Genomic DNA, 22,240 nt, shown 5'->3' on the forward strand with positions numbered 1-22,240 from the left:
TAATCTGGCTGCGATCTTTCCTGTCAAGGATGTCTCCTCCCACCTTCCTGAGGTAAAATGTGCGTTTGTCCGAGCCAAATGCAGTTTTACAGATATTGCATGTTTTTAAAATCCTAATGCATTTGCATACCATTAGCTTACTGCATTGGGAGTTTAGAAAAAAATTAATTTGAGCATTAAAAATGTGCACTGGTGGTTTCTTAACACTCAGATTATTACATCAGTTTGTCAGTCTGTCTGTGATGACCTTAAATTCCCTAGGTGCCCTTTAACCCCACAATTATCTAACGATCCAACCCTCAGAGGTTTCCTGCTTCAGATATATTTTTAAAAGGTTTTATTATGAGTTTTTGCCTCTAAAGCCAGCTTTTTTTCAAATTCTTTTAGCTCGCCTTATCAATGTTTTACATCTAACTTGCCAATACTTATGCTTTTTCCTATTTTCCTCAGAAGGATCATTTTTTCCAGTTTTTGAAAGAAGTTCTTTTGGCTAAAATAGCCTCTTTCACTTTACCCTTTACCCTTTAATCATGCTGGCAGTCGTTTGGCTTTCCTTCCACTTTTCTTTTAATGCGTAGAATACATGTGGACTGAGCTTCCAATATGGTATTTTTAAACAATGCGATATAATAATATTCCACTCCATCAAGCAAACATAATTGTATTAAATATTAAATAGACCATCATACTAGGCATCATCAGAGGAAATCTTGGCAACACATTATGCTTTCTTCCGCTTTATATATAATCATTGGTCTAAAGTAGTACACCAGATAATTTTTTGCTTTTTATATTGAAAATAAAATATTGCTTATAATAGCAGAATACGACTAAAGATCATAGTTCAAAGGTGGAGGAGTGAGGAACGCCGGATTCCTGCCTGATTTCTTGATAATTTACCAGCTGCAAACAAGGAAGGGGTGAGGTGGTTTTCCCGGCCCCCAACGAACTGCAGCGAACTTTGTCCCACGCCGATGTCATCAAGGGGCGACTGGCTATTGCATAAAAGCCAGCCCCCTGCGGCACATCAATGCCGCCGGTGCGTCGCCAAAGCCACGCACGCCAAAGGAACGTGCGGCTTTGTTGGAAGATTTGTCACATAAATCTCTGAAATTTGGACTCCACCTCTTAAAATTGTGAGTAAAGAGCTTTTTCTTATTTTTTCTACTTCCTCACTCCAAAACCTCCACTCAGGAAGGAAGTATATTGTTCGAAGATTATCGTGAGAAAAGAGCTGTGGGTTCAGAGGCATACGAAGTTCCAGATAGCCATGCCTCACACCAAAAGGAAGGCAAAGATTCGGGAGGTGACTACATCATCTCCATTGTGTGAGCCTTCTCAGCTTCAGATACCTGCCTTTTTCTCACTTGCTCTTAGTAAAGAACCAGAGAATTGGGCCATTGAAGAACTAGGCATAGTGCGGATGCCTGTTCTTCCGGCTGAAACATCTTTAAGTCCCGGTGCCCCGAGCACTCCTCCTGCATCCCAATTGATTCCTCCTGATTTCCTACAATTAAATACTCTTAAAGAGGGGATGAGAGGAGGTGACCAGGCTAAAGAGGGACAATGGGAATCGAGATCTGAAAGTAATATATTATTGCAATTGGAAAAACCAACTGTGATCACATTAGACTCCCTCTGGTCTGCTATCAAATCGTTAGAAGTAGCGATTGTTAACTAAAATAACAACAGATTCAAATCAGCGATTTATTAATATCGAGACCTCTATTACAAAATCTGAAAAAGAAAGACAGCAGATGGAAGCGAGAATGATTAATTTGGAAACTTGTCATCAAAGATTTACAAAAACTGAGATATTGTATGACAAAAGGCTCGAGGCTATTGAAAATTCACTAAAATATTTCAATCTTAGGGTATTGAATTTTCCCAGGCTTGATCTAATATCACCGTTAGACATGTTTAAAGAATATTTAAGTCAAATCTTAAAGATGCCTCAACAATCTATGCCTCCTATCTCTAAGATTTATTATGTTTCTACTAGAGGTACCATAGCAGTAGAGAATAAACCAGGGAAATTATTATTAAATTTGACTGCTATAATAGAAGCCACTACAGAAACAACTATTGCTATTAGATCAACATTGCAGGTTTCTTTTGCATTTGTTTCTGACAGAAACGCAGTGTTTCGCCTCTACATGAGAAAGAGAATGGAAAATTTTCATGGGGTCAAGGTTCGGATATACCCCGACTTTTCTAGATTAACGCAGGAGAGGAGGAGAAAATTCCTGGCATTTAAAACTGAAGTAGAAAATATGGGGGGTAAAATGATATTGAAGTTCCCATGTAGATTCTGTGTCAAAATCAGAAATATATATTTTTTGAAATTTTACAATTATGAAATTTTCTCGATTCTCATACCCAAGAGGCTTTAGCTTCAGGATTCGAGGCAAAGTAAATGTATTCTAGGTGTAATCTTCTTTTCTGTTGTTTATGGGGAGTTATCCTCCTATTTTCCTTTAACCGCTTATTGTTGTTCTTCTCTCCCTGGGGATTACCTCGTAAATTTTACAGATATGCAATATGAGATGTGTATTAACATTACAAGTTTATTAGATCATGAAAGTATCTGTATTCCTTATATTTTTCCTGCTGTTTTGTAAAATGCATAAATAAAAATAAATAAATAAAAAAGATCATAGTTTGAAACAATAATTCAAAAAACTTATTTTATGATTTCACCACATATTTGGCCTGATTTTAAATGGTCAGCATGTGTAAAAAAAAATGGGGGTTTTGCGCATGACTGGGCCTTGTGCATGCCGCGCACATTTTAAAAGGGGCCCAGTCATGCACATAGCCCTTGTTACGCGCACAAGAGCCAGGCCGAAGAAAATGAGCGGTCTGGGGGGAGGGGCACAGCTGGAGGCAGCCGGTACAGTGGCCATTTGCTGCTGTGCCAGGGGATCGCGTGCTGGCAGTTTCCTTAATTGAAGCGGACTGGGAGGGAACTGGGGAAGGCTGCGATGCTTCGCCGAGTGACAATTGCATTTTTCAACCCCCCCTTGTGCGTGCTGCCTCAGATTTTATAACATGCGCTTGCATGTTATAAAATCACGTGTCCATGTGCATGCGCTGGTAGCGCGAGCACATGGACGCCCGCGCGTATGTTTTTAAAATCTACCCCATTGAGAGTGGTAAAAAAACCACCAAAATAGCCACCATGAGGGTAAATTTTCTCAAAGAACGCCCATTAATTTTCTTGCCCAACATGGGACCGTGTTTCGAACTTGACAGTTCTTCGTCAGGGTGCTATTATATGCTGGTCTAAAAAATAAATAAGAAAATGATCATTGAGAAATAATATTTGTGAATACACTCTTACATCATTAAATAAGATCCCACTTGCATAATGACATCTGCCAGAAATGTCAGCCCCTGAGTCCCGCTATGACAGCTTATCTAGGCATATCTTACACATCAATCAAATGGCGTCACTGCCACACAATGGAACTCATTGCTACAGCAAAGTTGAAAACCCTGTTTATCCCAGGACAAGCAGGATGCTAGTCCTCACATATGGGTGACGTCACTGATGGAGCCCTATTGCGGGAAAACTTTTTGTCAAAGTTTCTAGAAACTTTTGACTGGCACTGTGTGGCCACTGAGCATGCCCAGCATGCCATGATATTCTCTGCCACAGGGGTCTCTCTCTAGTCTTCATTTTTCCGCGCTGCTGTAAGCATCGCTGAGCAAGGAGCCCTGTGAGTTTTCTCACAGACTTACTGACTAGAAAGTCATTGATTTTTCAAAATATTTTTCTCCCATACGGGATTTCTCTCACATTTCCACCAGCCGGTGAGAAATCATAGTCTCATTTTTACTTTTAAGTAAAAAAAACTCTCTCAGAATTTTTCCCCTCTTTTCATCGATGGCTGTCAGGAAAAGATGGCTTCAGGTTTTAAAAAATGTTCTGTATGTAATCGGACAACGTCTATAACAGATCCACACCTTGAGTGTGTTCTGTGTTTGGGAGATAAACACGATGTCTCATCCTGCCCTCAATGTGCAGAGATGACTCCCAAAGGAAGAAAACTTCGATAGGAGAAGATGGCATATCTCTTTCACCTTCAGCTTCTTCCTTCTCCTTCAACATCGACGAAATCGTCCCCGGCAGGAGTTTCAAAGAACGTTTTACTGAAAAAACGTCGTCTGGAGGGATCGGGAGATCAGGCATCGCCATCGACTTCGATGGCATCGATAAGGTCAGTGGTTGAGCATAGGCCTAAACATCGACACCGACTCTAGCGTCAACCCTCTCCCCGGAGGAACCAGCAGCTAAGCGGCAGAAGCCTCAGGAAACTCTGATACCAACGGTGCCGGGGCCTTCATCATCATAGATTGAACCTCCACAGGGATCTGTGGAGGTGATATCAATGCCTACACCGCATGCAGCTGCTCTGTCCACACCAGCTGTATCGCAGGAATTGTCTAATTTTATAAGACAAGCGGTGATCCAGGCCCTGAAAGAACAGACACCTATTCCGGTGACTGTGCGATGCCGGTGACATCACCAATGCCGGTGTCAACACCGATGCCGCTACCTTCGCCGATACTGGTGATTCCGCCAACACCGGTCACCATACCGATGCCGACGACTTTGTCGATGCTGGTTCCGATGCCGATGTCACTAATTCAATCGATGCCGGTACCTAAATCAATGACAACTGCGGTGATATCGACGTGACCACCGAAGATGACAACACCATCTTCGGTTCCGACACAGTCACCATCGATGCCAACCTTGCCTGGGGATCCAGGAGGTTCAGAATTGGCACTATATCAGCTATTAATGAAAAAATATCATAAACTGCTCGATTCTCTTCCCTCAAATCCACAGGAAGAACAACCTGAGGAATCACCTATTGATGATCCATTACCAGGACCTTCAGGGATTCCTCGACCACCTACAACTTCCAAAACTTTTCCTCAACCCCAAGATCCATATGATACTTGGAGTGACATGCAATCAGACACCTCATCTGAAGCTTTTATGTCGGATCCATCCCTACCAAATCCAAGGATAAAATCTCCTCCAGAAGATTTTTCATTCACATCCTTTGTACAGGAAATGGCTGACACCATACCATTCACTTTAGTCACTGAGCAAGATTCCAGACAACAAACATTGGAGGTGCTTCAATTTGTAGACCCTCCAAAACAAGTGGTAGCAATACCAGTCCATGATGTTCTGCTGGATTTGCAACATCGCATTTGGGAACATCCATGTTCAGTGCCAGCCGTTAACAAACGAATGGACAGTACATATGTGGTGCAGTCTGCTCCTGGTTACCAAACGTCGCAGCTCCCCTCACCAGTCAGTAGTGGTAGAGTCTGCGCAAAAGAAGTCCAAGAGGATTAGACCACATTCCTCAAATCCCCCAGGTAAAGATCACAGATTTTTAGATTCACTGGGGCAGAAGGTCTGCCAAGGGGCCATGTTAAATTCTAGGATATCTTCATATCAACTTTACATGACCCAATATCAGAGAAATTTATGGAAGCAAATACAGGATTTTATTCCATCTCTTCCATCACAATATCAAGAAGCAGCCCAAGCCATCATCCAAAAAGGACTGGAGGCAGGCAAACATGAAGTGCGTGCAGCCTATGATGGCTTCGAGACAGCTTCCAGGGTGGCTGCATCGGGGATCAGTTCCAGGCTTTGGGCATGTCTTAAAGCCTTGGACCTCAGGCCTGAAGACCAGGATAAATTAGTAGATCTTCCATGCCTGGGAGATAACCTCTTTGGATCCAAAGTACAGGATGCAGTTACGCAGTTAAAAGAGCATACGGAAACCTTGAGACAGCTTTCCTCAATCCCACAGGATCCACCTATGCACTCGGTTCGTAGGCCTCAAAGAAAAGATACTAGAAGACCATTCTATAGGCAACGACGGTACTACCCTCCTGCATCTAGAACCAGGTCTTCTAGACCACAATAAAGGCCTCAGTCCAGACAACCTAGGGCAGCTAGGCCTCAACCTATGCCACAGGCAGGACCTGCTGCTGGCTTTTGAGGACACTCCCAGAGAACACAGCCACCTCTCCAATCCTCAGCCACAACTTCCGGTAGGAGGTCAAGTATCCTCCTTTTATACCCAATTGGGTTCAAATAACAACAGACCAATGGGTACTTGCAATCATATCTCGAGGTTACCAACTCAATTTTCTTTCAATTCCAACAGATTCTCCTCCGAGACCTCTTTCTCTCGGTGAAAATCACATACTCCAATTGCAAGTAGAATTATCTACCCTTCTAAAAGTCAGGGCTGTAGAGCCAGTGCCCCGGATTCAGCAGGGCAGAGGATTCTATTCCCGTTATTTCCTCATTCCAAAGAAAACCGGAGGCCTACGTCCCATCCTAGACCTCAGAAATCTCAACAAATTTCTGAAGAAAGAAAAGTTCAGGATGGTTTCTCTAGGCACCATGCTTCCACTTCTTCAAACAGGAGATTGGCTTTGTTCTCTGGATCTTCAAGACGCTTACGCTCACATTCCAATATTCCCTCCTCATCGCAAGGCTCTGCGCTTCATGGTGGGGCATCAACATTTCCAGTACAGAGTACTACCGTTCGGACTTGCCTCTGCTCCCAGAGTATTCACCAAATGTCTGGCAGTAATAGCAGCACACTTGCACAAGTAAAGTGTCCATGTGTTTCCCTATTTAGATGACTGGCTCATCAGAAGTCAATCTCAACAAGGAGCTCTGGCTTCTCTCAATCAATTACTCTACTTCACTCCATGGGCTTTCTCATCAATTATCAAAAGTCCCATCTCACTCCGTCTCACCTGCTTCAATTCATAGGAGCAGAATTGAACACCATCCTCTCAAAGGCCTTTCTACCAGAGGGTCGGGCAGAGACACTTTCCCTTTTGGCAAATTCCATTTACTCAATGAAACAAGCAACAGCTCATTAGTTTCTCACCTTGCTAGACCACATGGCCTCCACAGTTCATGTCACTCCTATGGCAAGACTAGCCAATGAGTCACCCAATGGACTTTAAGATCACAATGGATCCAAGCCATTCAACCACTGTATTCTCCAATTCAAGTAACCCACCAGCTACGTTCCTCTCTTCGTTGGTGGGTGAACAAGGACAATTTGCGCAAGGGCCTACCCTTCCAACAACCGGTTCCACAGATAACGCTAACTACAGATGCATCCACCTTGGGTTGGGGAGCTCACATACACAACCTCCAAACCCAAAGTACATGGACAAAACTCTAAGCAACATTTCAAATCCATTTTCTGGAACTTCGAGCTATACGTTATGCTCTGCATGCGTTCAAGGACTGCCTTTCATACACGACTGTTCTGATCCAAACGGACAACACAATAGCCATGTGATACATCAACAAACAGGGAGGTATGGGCTCGTATCTCCTTTGTCAAGAAGCTGCACAGATTTGGGGCTGGGCCCTGAACCACTCAATGTTCCTTAGGGCTGCTTATCTGGCAGGCATTCACAATGTAGTTGCGGATCGCCTCAGTCGTCAGTTCCAACCACACGAGTGGTCCCTGGATCCCTCAGTAGTGACCAGGATATTTCAGTGTTGGGGGCAACCAACAATAGATCTCTTTGCGTCACATCTGAATCACAAAGTGGACAAATTCTGTTCTCTACACAAACAGAAGAACCAGCCAGTCAAGGATGCCTTTGCTTGCCCTTGGAACTCAGACCTTCTAACCGTATCCTCCAATACCACTCATAACCAAAACTCTAGTGAAACTACAACAGGACAGGGGGACCATGATTCTCATAGCCCCGTATTGGCCTCGACAAGTATGGTTTCCCACACTTCTAGACCTCTCAGTCAGGGATTCAATTTGTCTGGGAATAGCTCCCACTCTCATAACTCAGGATCAGGGTCGGTTGCGCCATCCCAACCTTCAATCCCTTTCCCTGACAGCATGGATGTTGAAAGCTTGATTTTACAACCACTCAATCTTTCAACCAATGTATCTCAAGTGCTTATAGCTTCACGTAAACCTTCAACATGAAAAAACTATTCTTCGAAATGGAAAAGGTTTACTTTGTGGTGCAGGCAAAAGACTATTGATCCTTTCACCTGCTCTACAACTTCTCTACTAGACTACTTATGCCATCTTTCAGATTCTGGTCTTCAGACATCATCTATCAGAGTCCATTTAAGTGCAATCTCAGCTTACCATAACAAGATGAGAGATGCACCAATATCCATACAACCTCTTCTCAGCAGGTTTATGAGAGGTTTAACTCAACTTAAACCACCAATTCGGCCACCAGTCACAGAATGGGACCTTAATCTGGTCTTAACAAGGCTCATGCGTTCTCCTTTTGAACCCATGAATTCCTGTGATCTTAAATTTCTCATATGGAAGACTATCTTCCTCATAGCCATTACATCAGCTAGAAGGGTTAGTGAGTTACAAGCACTTGTCACGTATTCACCCTATACAAAATTCCTCTATGACAGAGTGGTTCTCCGTACACATCCAAAATTCCTCCCCAAGGTAGTTACGGAATTCCACTTGAACCAATCCATAGTTTTACCCACATTCTTTCCAAGGCCTCATTCACACCAAGGAGAACGAGCCTTACATACCTTGGACTGTAAGCGTGCGCTAGCTTTTTACTTAGACCCACTGCAGTCCACAGGAAATCCACTCAACTCTTTGTATCTTTTGATCCAAACAAACCGGGTAAAGCAGTGGGTAAACATACTCTATCCAACTAGTTAGCAGATTGCATACAGTTTTGCTATGAAAAAGCAGGCCTTCCTCTCCAAGGGCGAGTAAAGGCGCTTTCTGTAAGGGCAATGTCAACCTCAGTAGCACACTATCATTCAGTGCCAATCCTTGACATATGTAAAGCAGCAACATGGAGTTCTCTTCACACCTTTGCAGCTCATTACTGTTTGGACAAAGAAGGGCGACAAGATTCAGCCTATGGACAATCTGTCTTAAAGAACTTGTTTCCAGTTTAATCCCAACTCCTTCTACATCCAACCTGCTGTGATCTTTGGCTGCCTCATTTTCACCAACAATACTTCACTGTTGCTTCACTGTAAAAAGACTCGGCCTCTAGCTTGCTAATCACCCCTATGTGAGGACTAGCATCCTGCTTGTCCTGGGATAAAGCAAAATTGCTTACCTTGTAATAGGTGTTATCCCAGGATAGCAGGATGTAGCCCTCATGAAACCCACCCGCCACCCCGCGGAGATGGGTATGCTACCTTTTATTATTTTATTTTTGCTAAAGCTTATTGCTACATATGAGACTAGAGAGAGACCCCTGTGGCAGAGAATATCATGGCATGCTGGGCATGTTCAGTGGCTACACAGTGCCAGTCAAAAGTTTCTAGAAACTTTGACAGAAAGTTTTCCCTCAATAAGGCTCCGTCAGTGATGTCACCCATATGTGAGGACTACATCCTGCTGTCCTGGGATAACACCTATTACAAGGTAAGCAATTTTGCTATATACTATATCGGAGAGTACCAATTGATTTCATTATTGAGACAAGTTGAGACCGATGATTATATATAAGGCGGAAGAAAGCATAATGTGTTGCCAACATTTCCTCTGATGATGCCTAGATTGATGGTCTGTTTAATATTTAATTCAATTATGTTTGCTTGATGAGGTGGAATATTATTACATCACATTACTTTGTCCACTCACGAGGTTACATTTGGGAAAAGTTTCATGCTGTGATTTTTTAAACAATGACCATGCCTGATATAAACTCTTAACCTTTGTAGTTGCACCTTTCAGTTTTTTCTAATTATTTTTCCTCATTTTATCATTCTCCCTTTTGAAAGTTTAATGCTAGAGCTGTAGATCTACTTACTGTTCTCCTTCAAGTCATTAAGTCAAATAATCCTAAGATGCATCGGTTGGTACTCCCTAGGCATGAACCTCAGATCTTGGATCATTTTGGGAGGGGGCAATATCAAATGGTAAGCTTCAAGCCCATGTATGGTCCAATATTTGCATACCATTCAGGTAAGACCACAGAAATTCACAGACTACCTCCTTCAAGAGGGTCAGAGTGAGTTTTGTTCACTATTTGATGAAGGTGAGAAGTCTGAAAAAATCTAGTTCACTTGGCCTACAATGTTTTTGAAACATCTGCCATGTCCATAAATGAACACAGACTTTCATGGCTACAATAATCTGGTCTTCATCAGGATCTGCTGAAAAGGCTTGCAAAGTGCCCTATAATGGAGGAAATCTCTTTGGAAATAGGGTTGAGGCAATGGATCTTTAAAAGTACTAAATATGAACCATCACTATGGAGTCATCTATAAATGTTAGAAAGACCTTTGTATGTTGAAGTTGAGATATCACATTAGTATTGTGAAATTGCTCACTCATCGAATCTTGGTCTCATGTCCAATGTCCAGTCCTAACATATATTTCTAGAAATTTCTTGTTACATATAAAACCATTAATAAAAAGCAGCACGTATCTTCTTCATTAAGCTTGCATTCACAGCATACTGCCAACTTCCAAATATGGCCTGGCGCTGTCCGAATCTCGCTGGCTTCTTCAGGGGCAAATAAGCTTGAGTCGACTTGCCTCCTGTAAAAAGACTGTCACACCAGGTTTCAGACCCTCTCCACTACCAGCTTATATTTATTTATTTGAAAGGATTTATTGACTGCGTCCTCCAAAGTTCGGGGCGGTTTACAGCAAAACAAGCATAATAAAATACTAAATAAAACATTATCAAATTATAAATAATTAAAATAATGAAATGATAAAAGTAAAATAGACAAATTCTACATCAAACAGATGGTGCTGATGTACTCAACACAGAGGAAAATATTGACGAGCATCATATTCGAACAAAGGTAAAATCATAGAAGATCTTTGAAAGCTTGCTTGAACAGATGGTGTTTTATAGCTTTCTTAAATTCTTTTTTTGTTTTTTAATGCTCTTATGGAGTTGGGTATAGAATTCCATATAATAGGGCCAGCGATGGAAAAGGCCCAATCTCTTGTCATATTGAGTCTCACGGCTTTAGGAGAGGGGAACTTGAAGACGATTTCAGGAGCCACCAGACTCATGAACACAAGAAGCATTATTTCCAACAAAGAAAATGTTTCTAGGGTCTGACTCACCCCAGGCAGCTCAAGGGCTTCAGGCCTCAAGACTTTGAAGGCAGAAGCTTCTAAGCCTTGCAGTGCTATCCAGTCAGACCCTGGGACAAGTTTATAACTGAATCCAGAGATAATGAGCGTTGCAGACCTTATTCCAAAAGATCTTCCTTGTTAGCAGGAGGCTCGGGTTTTATGCAAATTATTGTCCATTGGTAATCGCCAACAGTTGGGTCCTTCTGATAATAAGAGAGGGCTACAAATTCTCCTTATTGGAATAACAGCCAAATCGTCATCCTGGGAGAGCTCTGACACTCACCAAATTCCCTGGACCTACTGAGGATGAAAATCTCCTCTCTCCTATAGTCCAAAGTGGTCAAACCTGCCCCACCGCAGGGGAGAGAGCGAGGACTTTAGTCCAGGTGTTTCCTAGATGCAAAGAAAATGGGGGGTTCTGTCCCATACCAATCCCTCCAGAGTTGTTCTCCCTCCAGTCAAAGCTTTCAGTGTGGAACTGAAAGCCATGGGCTGATGCACCATGTAAACCTCCACGCCTGAGCAGCGAAGAGCTTTTACCCTTTCCAGAAAGCTCTGGCAGAATCTATTCATTCAGCATTGAGCACAGTCACATAACCCACATATGGGACTAGTGAACTGTTGTCTGCCGAGAACACCTCTTGCTGGAAAGCAGCTTTGCTTTATCTTCCTGTGCCTCCAGCTGAAATCAAGGTACTTTGTTATAATCAGACTTTCATAGTTAACAAGCTAAAACAAATCTTAATGTTTTGTAACAGTGAAATCTTATTTTGTACCGCAAATTTGGGGCTGTTTTAATTGATACAGAGTGGACATCACTGCTTGCTCTGCTTACTTCTGAGGTGGGTACGGTATTTTACTACTCGCCCTCTTCCCTGAACCATTTGCCTATGTAAACTCTCGTCAGCATTTGCCTCTCGTCAGCATTACTAAGCTTTGGCATTACTTGCTGCCCAGACTTCCAGATGTCACAGTTTGGCTGTTTTTTGATTTGTTGTCCAAAAGGTCAGTGAATGGGAAGCCTGGGAATTGAGGTCTGTGGCCTAGTATAAATCTGACATCAGGCTCTGGTCTATGCCCGCAGCTTCATTTCATAGAGTCCACCTGCTCAAATGATTGTATTTATTAGCTTATTTATTTATTTATGTCCTGTTTGCTTGCTCTGGATTGTTTAGAAGAATGTTTAATGATAGCCCTGATATATGTGTGTCTGGCTGTGTATCTATATCAAAAGCCAGTGGAATTGATGCCAGGAGCCTTGTTCTTTCTCTGTAGGACACAGGACACTCTATGTGGGTGTGCGGATGCCTTTGGGCAGGCAAAGCCACAGGCATCATCGGACCCATGGCCAGAAGCACAGAAAGCGGAACCGGATGCAGGGCATCATTCAAGAGGAAGACCATGAATCCCTTGCCCATGGTAAGCAGCTTCCCCAAAGCCACATGGTTAGATGATAGCAGATAAAGACCAATTGGCCTATCCAGGCTACACTGCTAGGAGGCTGATATTCAGGGAGCGGGAATGTGACCCAGGTAACTGTACCCAGATATTGATCAGAATATTCCCAATTAAATGTTTCGCTGAATACACCTGGCTTAAGTTACTTTTCTGACCAGACGTACTTGGAAAAGTTCAGCTGGGTAGTCCTGAATATCAGCACTCACAGGATAAAGTTTAGCCCTGTCTCCAGAACACCCCCGGGTACCACCTCCCTTCACCCAGCCAAAATTTAATTAGTGAAGTATTTAAATGCTGGGTATTGTCCCGGTTACCAGCACAAACCCTTTGAATATTGACTTGCAAAGATATATCCCAGCTGCCAATTGTAGAAGCTGACTGCTCGTAGGATACAACTCCTTATCCAATCCATCTTGTGTTGTTTTCTCATCCTAGGTGGATGGACTGTACAACTTCCCATATTTAATGCAAATCCCAGGTTTTTCCCACCAACCCATGTTTCATCACCAAGCTTTGCAATAGTCTCTAAATAGCTACCAAAAGTAATGAGGCTGTTGCTTGAATAGCCAGCCATTCATATCCCTATGTCCTTGGTGGATGATGCCTGGTCCTCACTCACCTGCCGGCATCAACCTGATTGGTCTGTGGAGAGTTGTAGCATGCTGGTTCCCACCTGGTTATCCTGGAGCCCGCACTGTTAGCAGCTCATGTTTCCTTTACCTCCCTCTTGTTTTCTCTTCATCACATCTGTCTTTGCATCTGCTTTGAGGAGTGGTTTGTTTGCTGTCCTGCAATATCCTAACTTTATTCCTATCACTGTTCTCTGTAGCATACTTGAATTCTTCAACAGAACTGATGTCCACCACCTCTGCTGGCAGGCATCTTGGCACTCTCTTAGTAAAGAGGTATTTCCTCATGTTCCTCTGAACCTTCAAATCATGACCCCTTGTCCTTCAACACCTTATCTAAGGAAAATTTTGTCTTCTCGTACCTTATTGAAGCCTGTCAAGTATTTGAATTGCTACCATAACCTCCTTTAGCAAATACATTTTGAATGTCCTAAGCTTCTCTATGTATATAGGGTTTGTGTTTCAGGCCTGGTATCATTTTAGTAGCCTTTTTCTGAACTGCTTCCATCCTGTCAATGGCTTTATGAAGGTACAGCCTGCAGAATCAGAATGGAATACAGTACTCAACATGAGGTCTCAGATAACTTTATTGGCATGATAAGTTTACGTGTTGCCACAGTAATACATAGAATTAAAATAAAAAGAGGAAGGAAAGAAAGGGAAGGTAAAGTTACAGGTTATGGAAAGTTCAATAACACCAGGGACAAATTCCAGGCTTTGGTGCTGGTTTGTATTGTCCCTGGTCAGGTTTAATTTCTGACCTGGTGGCAGGTATTGCGAGTTCATGCCACCGGCCACTCTCCCAGTCGCAATCTGGCTGCGATCCTCTGCTTACATAAGAAATTGAACCACCTGTTAAGCCTCTGGAGGGTGCATTTCTATGGTCCTGCTGCCCAATTCCTCCTTGCACTTCCCCAGTTCCGCACTCAGAGGTTCCTCAGGCCAGGTATTTCAGTCTCTATTGCCTATTCTTACCCTGTTCCTTCCAGAGTGTTACAGCTATAGGTCCAGATCCTCTCACCCCCAGTTGGTAAGTTGTGCTTAAGCACAAATAGTCCCAGGTTATCCCAGTAGTTTTAAAGTCTCTATAGCTTTACTTTATCAAACTCATCAATCTCAAACTCATATGATAATAAAAAGCAACTCTTGCCTTAATCCTCCTGCATGCTGCTCGCAGTTGTTTCCTGCATAGCCTAGGCTTGGCTGCTCTCTATGGGCCTGGTTCTTAGGGAACCAGGCCCTACTGCCATCTCCCTCCGAGTCTGCACCTGGGGTTTGTGCTTCCTCTTTCACTATGATTGCAACTACATCCACCCTACAACAGTGTCAAAGTTCCTGATCTGCAGACTCCATGAATGTATTCTGTTCTGGAGGGGGTCTCCACCACTCGTCTCCCAAGTCCATCACTTCCAGCTCATCTTTAGGACTTCTCATAACCTCCACCTCCACCTTCATCTCTTTCTCCTCTGTCTCTTCATCTGATTCTAGTGGAGCTCCTTCCTGTTCCTACCCCAGCCCACCTTTCTCCCACCACGCCCAAGCTTTCTCATCCTTTCAATAGGGCAAAGCCTGGGAAATTCCTTCCTCTCCAGAACCCCTGTGCCTTCTGGGATTTGGAGTCCACTTCCTATTCTGATTTCTTTTACCTACTGGATCTCCTTCCCAGGTTTTTCTTACAGTCCACCTTCTTTCATTCACCAGGGAAATATAATACCAGTCTCACAGGCTGTTATAGTCGCTTTTCTCCTGTAACGAACTAAGCAGGAGTAATATTCCCTCCTTTTTCCTGGCTGGTGCCTTGCTGATGGAGTTACTGCTCAGACATTTCAAACCTGTGCTGTTTACATTCTAACTAGATAGGCGACCATTAAACAGTATCAGTCCATGGTATGCGCTGCTCTATGGCTTTGTTTTTTCTTTAGCTGAGTTTAATGCTGCACCTGGTTATTGATTGACTGATTGTGATTCCTTTCAGACACACCCTCCCAGCGAGTCCAGTTCATCCTAGGAACAGAGGAGGACGAGGAGCATGTCCCCCATGACCTGTTCACAGAGCTGGATGAGATCTGTGTAAAGGAGGGTGAGGATGCAGAGTGGAAAGAAACAGCCAGGTAAGAGTAAACAACCATTATAAAAAAAAGTAATCATCTTCAAAGAAGAGCAGCTTGGTGGACCTAGGGAAGGAGGGGAGACAACTGTCACTTCTGCAATGACACCCCCACCATAGATTATTTGAGTGAACAGGGGGAGAGAGGGCTTAGCAAAAGGTTTAATCCTTAGGCTTTGGAAATGATCATTATATCATTGTGTCTCCATTGGGTTGGGTAGGCAGAGGGAACAGCCCTGTCCCTCAGCCACAGTCAGGGAACATTAGTCACCCAGGCATGTCACCTGGGGAGGGGAGGTTTAGAACGTGGAAAAATGAAAGGAGTTCAAACAGTTTGGGAGATTTATTAAAGCTTTACTCTAATTTTTGCACCAGTGGGAACAAAACAAAATCCTTCCTGGGCATTTTCAAGGAGAGGAAAACTGGTAGTGCAAGACCATAGCCAAACTAGAGCAAAATTCCTTTTCCCCCATTGCTAAAATGCAAAATGTATGTGTGTTAGAATAGTTTACAAAAGCAGAGTTCAGGTAATTAATACTCTAAAGGGGTAAGGGGCTGAGTGCTCGTATAGCAATTACTGAGGGTTCCGTGTACTGTTCCCTTTGGATCAAGGTCAACCAAAAGAAGCAGATGCAGTCCTGCTTGTCCATCATTTAACCTATAGCAAAGATGCACAATTTCAGTCCTCAAGGGCTGCAGACAGCTTTGGTTTTCAGATAACCAAGCTATACAAATTATCCTGGTTCTCAGACCAAGGAGCCTATGCAATAAAACATATGCAAATTTTTTTTAGTGTGCAAATCGGTAAAAATGTAATGTGCACATTAAAACATCACTTATCGTGGTATTCTAAAAGTTTTACTGATTTGCACATTAAATGTTTGCCTTACCATTGTGGCCACCGTATTAGCATGCATTGTAACCAAAAGCCTGTGCCCTGATGCTAACTGGCCCAAAGTGAAGGGTTTTTCAGGCTACAGCAGGCCCCAGTAAATATGTAACACCTGGTCTAAGGCAGGTCTTACATTTTTTGGGCTCTACCAAGCCAATAGAAAATTGCAGATGTGGAGAGCATACCATGCTCAGTGTTGATCCTGAAGGGGGTTCAGGTCCTGGAGCAAATCGTCCAGAGTGGGTCTCCCCTTCCCCCCCCCCCCCCTCCCAAGACTGAGGTGCTGGGGATGGGCCTGAAATTGAAGAGTCTGCCACTGTATCTTCTGCCTTCTGGCCCATTTGATGGATCAGCTCCTGTCCCGCTGAGTGAGAAAGTGATGTCAGATGTTGGCGGGGTGGAGAGCAGAGATACCGTCACTGTGCTGGCGTATGAAAGCATGGGGATGAGGGCAGTTACTCTAATTCACTCTCCCCCTAAGAACAGCCCTGACCACACTGTTACCTGCTCATTTGCATATGACACTCCCTCATGTACATGTGAGGGCATGCTAATTTTAGCATGACCTCGCTAACGGTTCGAGAGACTCTTACTATGCACATTAAGGCCTTACTGCATAGCATACTAGTCTTATTATGCACAAAAGGCTCTTAATGTGCACACTAAATATTATCGCATAGATCCCCAAATGTATATAAATATGCCTGATAAATTTTCATTTTGGATATCCTGAAAACCAGGTCTGTTTGTGATTCTCCAGGACCAGGCATGTAGACCTCTGATCCATAGCTCTGTAGGTCCTGCTTTTCTTACATCCGTGGTTCTTAACCCAGTTCCTAGCACTTACTTAGCAGATCAGTTGGATTTTCATACATATTCATAGGGCCTGATTTTAAAATGCATTTACATGCATAAAACTGGGTTTTACTCAAGTAAATGGGCTTTTGAAAATTGCTTCGATATTATGAAAATTATCCTCATAATGGAAAAGCCTGAATACATGGAAGTTCTAGTAAATGCAAATCTATCTCATGTATATTTACTGTGGATATCCAGAAAACCAGAATGGTTAGGTGTGCTTCCAAAACATTTGCCCTGGAGCCTCTATTACTGCATAGTGTTGTTGTTATTATTATTATTATTGTTTCAATAGTGCTACCAGCTATACACAATGCTTTACAGACACATAAGAGTACGAAAAGCGGAATGTAAAAACCTAAATAAATAAAATAAGAGACGGGCCCTGCTCCTTACAGTTTACAATCTAATCAAGATTTACACAGACAAGACACTGATAGGCTAATGAAATAAGACATGCGGTAAAATGGGTGCTCATAGTGAGGGCCCGTTTTCCTAACGTGCGCCAACCACATTTCCTGGGTGCCCAGTGCTATATTAAAATGAGCTGCTGCATTAAAAAGGACGCGCTAGGGAGAATTTGTGCATCCCTAGCCCTCAAATGCATTGGGCGCCCAGGAGATGTGGCTGTGCACCCACAACTGCAACGGGCACTCAATGGGAGTGTCCATTTTATTCCGCCTCAGTTGATTTACACGCACAATAGCAAGGGGCGAAATTGGCCTGGAGCGTATATATTGTGCGTCCAGAATTTATTTTTTTTTATTGATCCATTACATTATTTTTTAATTCTTAATCAACACAAGTAGTAGATCTGCTGTTGTCTGTGGTTCCTTCTCTGTGGAGGAACTACAAAGAACAGTTTTTTAAAATTTTCTCAAGAGCCCTTGACTCGCGGTAATACTTAACGCCATCTCCGGGGCTGGAGTTAAATTTGCCATGTTAAAAATGTGTGTTGGGTGCCCAGGGAATTACTGTATCAGGGGGTAATAGCTAATAGTCTTATCTACATGGAATTTACATGTGATGAGCGCTATAGACTATGCAGTTGTTTGAGTGCACATTTTGGATGTGCTAATCTTTTTATTGCATCGGGTCTTAGTCTAGCGCGTCCAAAACATGCGTCCAACCACTCGTTAACCTGTCTGCTAGGATGGACGTGCTTTATTGCATTGGCCCCACAGACAGAAACAGAAATAAGAGCTTTGAAATAACAATGAGGGCAGCCAGGTCGAGACCAAGATGAATTAAGGTAGATGGGATTAATAGAAGGAGGGCAGCATTAATTGTGTATAGCTGAGGAAATTACCACTTTCTGTAGCCATGCTGCTTCCATCCTGAGGCATAAGAGCAGCAAGTTTCACATTAAAGCATAAACCCTGCTACACTGAATTCAGTTTCCTTTGTAATTAAACTATAAAGTAAAGATCTTTGTTTATAGCTTTTTAAAGGGGTTAAAAAAAAAAACTTAGCAATCTCAATTCTGCAAAATTTCTGAGTGATTTAAAACACCAAATATTGGGAGATATTGGATCCACTACATTTTTTTCTCATGGTGCAAATAAAGATAGTCAGAGTGGCTTATTTAGGGGGCACAGGAGGCTTCTGTTTGACTCTGTCTCGCTGAAATGTACTCCTGTGCATGGTTTCTTTGCATGCCTTGGAGTTTCGCCGAACAGCACATACACTCTTTTTATCATCGCTCCGTGCATCGCAAGGGAGCATTTTAACCTAGAGAACTGTTCAGTCAGCCAAAAAGAAATGCCTTTACTGCAGCAATATTATCAAAACTTTGCTTTAAAAAAAAAAAAATCAGCAATATCCCCCTTTTCATTCTACTTTTTATTTCATCTCCAAAACGATATTAGTGGTTAAAGTTTGTGATATTTTGTCCTGCTTAAATCACACTCACTATTCTATTTAAGTAAACTGAGGATAGGGGAAGAGGCTGCTGTGCTGATAATCATCAGAATGCCCTCATGCAACTTGGGCTGCCCTTATAACTCAGGATGGATATAATGTTTAACAAGTTGATCTCCTTTGTTACATGTTCAAGGTTTGTGTCGGTTCTGTATTATTATTATTATTATTATTATTATTATTGGTAAGCTTCAGGAGTGGTTTCTTTGTGTGTTTATGTGGGGGTGGTCAGGTGGCTGAAGTTCGAGGAGGACGTGGAGGATGGCGGGGAGCGGTGGAGCAAGCCTTACGTGGCCACACTCTCGCTGCACAGCCTCTTCGAGTTGAGGAGCTGCATTATCAATGGGACTGTCTTGCTGGACATGCGCGCCAATTCCATTGAGGAGATCGCAGGTAACGTACAATATGGAGGAGAGCATACCCCTCCCCCTCCTCTGCACAAAATATCAGAGTGGGTCACCTATAAATGTCTGATGATGTGAATTTCCAGCAGCAGGGGTAGACACAATACATTTCCATTTATTTTTAATGGTTTTGAATTTTACTGAGGAAATGTTTTTACAGTTTCTGAGTTAGTGTCATAAGGCACATATCTCTAATTCTTCACTAACGTTAAAAAGTCATAGATCATAACTGGAGGTTCTCAACATTTCCTCATATTTTCAACTGTTATGGACCTTCCCTTTGGAACCAAAAGTCCCTTCCTCTTCCCTTACTTAGTGAGTCTTGTATTTTGCCTAGGGGCCTTCAATTATTTCTATCATTTTCATCATATTTGATTTCACATTTGTTTCTTAGCTGAACTCAGCCTTTTATACTCCCAAGGACCCTGGATATTCTTTTCCACACTTTATTCAAACAAGATTGCAAAAGTGTACTGCACACACAGAGTACCCACATTTTTCAAAGATCTCAAAGTTAGGCTCGTAACTCTCATGAAGAATGACAGAGATGAAGACAGGTCAGACACATAAGGCTTTCCACAGTATATAAGAGTTACTAACAAATCGCCCCCAGACTGTATGAAACTGTCCTAGATTACCAATTCTTTTGGCTATTTGTTGTTCATGTGAGGTAGTAGGTGTACCATTCTTTAAAGAGTTGTGTATCTATAACTTACTAGTGTCTCGGTATAACCCATTGGGCTAGAATGGCATAATTTCTGCATGAACCTTTGCTGAGCTAAAGTCTGGATGTAGGGCTGCCCGCTAGTGCAAATTTTGGTTTTCTGGGTAGTTGAATCCCAGTTATGCTTAGCATATAGTCAAATATGTTTTCCCAAAATACATTAACTACTAGACATTGCCAAATGATATGTAGATATGTGCACTGAGCCTCACGTTTCCTCCATCAGATGTTAAAGATAATTATTGATCTCACTAAGGCTGATAGGAGGTCCTGCTTGCTCTGTATAGGATCTTGCATGCTATTAACCTAGACTCACTAATCTCGTATGTTATCATACCAAGAAGTTAAAATTTCTCTTCAGCTTCTCTCATTCAGCTGGGTGTTCAGCTCCTTTCCCAGCAGCCATGTTTTAGCCCTTGTAGATTGTTTCTGCCCTGTAAGAAGGAGGGGTATAGCCCTATGAGGCTGCCTGTGGCCCTTGTAGTTATAGTTCTGAGCTGTACCAGTTTTACCCTTTGACTCATTTGCTCTGCAGGAACCTTCTGAGCTGTAAATATCTCCAGAGTTCTGCTTTGGGAGCTCAAACTAAGGGGTAGATTTTAAAACATTGTGCGCGCGTGTCCATGTGCGCATGCTACCCACGCGCACACATGGATGCGCAATTTTATAACCTGCCCGCACTAGCGCACATGTTATAAAATGCCAGGTCAGCGCATGCAAGGGGGGGAAAACATATGCAGTTACATGCGGCGACACATCGGGGCCTTCCCCAGTGTGCTCCCAGTCCGCACCAGTCCATCCCCCCCCCCCCCCCCCCCCCAAATCATTGTCCTGCCTTTTGCACCTGCTTCTGAGCAGGAGCAAGTTGCATGCGCCGGCTCCCTGCCGGCACGCGATCCCCCAGCAAATGGCCGTTGTACCGGGCGCCTCTAGCCCCACTCCACCCTCTGACCGCCCCTTTCACTAACCCCGGGACATACGCGTGAGCCCAGGCCCTTTGAAAATTGGCCCAGCCCGCGTAAACCCCTGGCCCTGATTGTATATCTCCAGGAATGGTTTGATCTCTCTGCTCTGCAGTTTATTATGCCTGAAGTCTCATCCGTCCCATGCCCCTTTGATAAACAGGGTTCCCTGCTGTTTTGAGTTCTTTGACGATAATTTTAAAGCGAGCCCGCTTGCACCCATACACTCGCATATCGATGCGTGAGTAGATTCGCTGGGATTTTAAAAAATGCGCGCATTTGCGCGCCTATGTTTTAAAATACACCAACTGCATGTAAGTATGCTCCTAATTTTAAAAGGTTACTCGAGCAAGGTTAGCGCACATTTTCCACAGGACTTTACGTGTTTATGTCAGCGAATTTTAAAACATGCTCGCGCAAGCCACTTTCCCAGTTTTCCAATTTGTACACCAGTTTGTCCTGTTATTTTATTTTTTTTATTTAGACATTTTATATACTGTCGTTCCATGTATAGATCACAACGATTTACAAAGATAACATTCATAGCTACAAATCAACAAATAAGGACAGGTTACAGAGGTAGTATTGATAACACGCACCAACGTCTATCAAATGAAATGTTCCAATATATTTGACCAAGGATCTGGGACACAGGTGAGGATCACAGACAGTAAAATAAAATAACAACATTTGCATTTTAATCGGTACGTTATATTGCTTCTTGCATTCTCTCTCTTTAAGTTTATTCCTCATGCTTCAATTAGCATCTCCCATTCTTCCTGTTATTGTAGTTCTCTCCATTCTGATGTTTCTAAGTTATGGCTATTCAAAAATGCTTATAACCTGTATTTAGTTCACATTTAAATCTCTTTACATCTGGTATCAAACATAGCATCTCAGGTAGGAAATTCCAAAGTTTTGGACCTGCTTTTGAAAACACACAATCTCTTACATTCATCAGGTGTGTGCTCCTTATTGTGAGGACCGTCAGTAGTCCTTTATTTTGAGATCTTAGTGTTTGCTGCGGTATGTACGGTTGTAATGACATTCCTATCATACCGGTGTTATTCGTGTGAAGGATTTTGAATATTAACATTAATACTTTAAAATAGATTCAGGATTGTATTGGTAGCCAGTACAGT

At 42.8% G+C, this 22,240-nt stretch overlaps 1 protein-coding gene across 1 annotated transcript in view; it reads left to right on the forward strand.

The window, feature by feature from the left end:
* The window catches only part of SLC4A8 (solute carrier family 4 member 8), a 408,829-nt gene that overhangs the window by 215,160 nt on the left and 171,429 nt on the right, over positions 1-22,240 (forward strand). The window contains exons 4-6 of the mRNA XM_029594968.1: positions 12,420-12,563; positions 15,207-15,342; positions 19,241-19,401. Of these exons, the coding sequence (XP_029450828.1) occupies positions 12,420-12,563; positions 15,207-15,342; positions 19,241-19,401 (441 nt within the window). The remainder of the gene's footprint in view (positions 1-12,419; positions 12,564-15,206; positions 15,343-19,240; positions 19,402-22,240) is intronic.

This window comes from Rhinatrema bivittatum, chromosome 3, assembly GCF_901001135.1.
Source record: "Rhinatrema bivittatum chromosome 3, aRhiBiv1.1, whole genome shotgun sequence".
Taxonomy (NCBI): Eukaryota; Metazoa; Chordata; class Amphibia; order Gymnophiona; family Rhinatrematidae; genus Rhinatrema; species Rhinatrema bivittatum.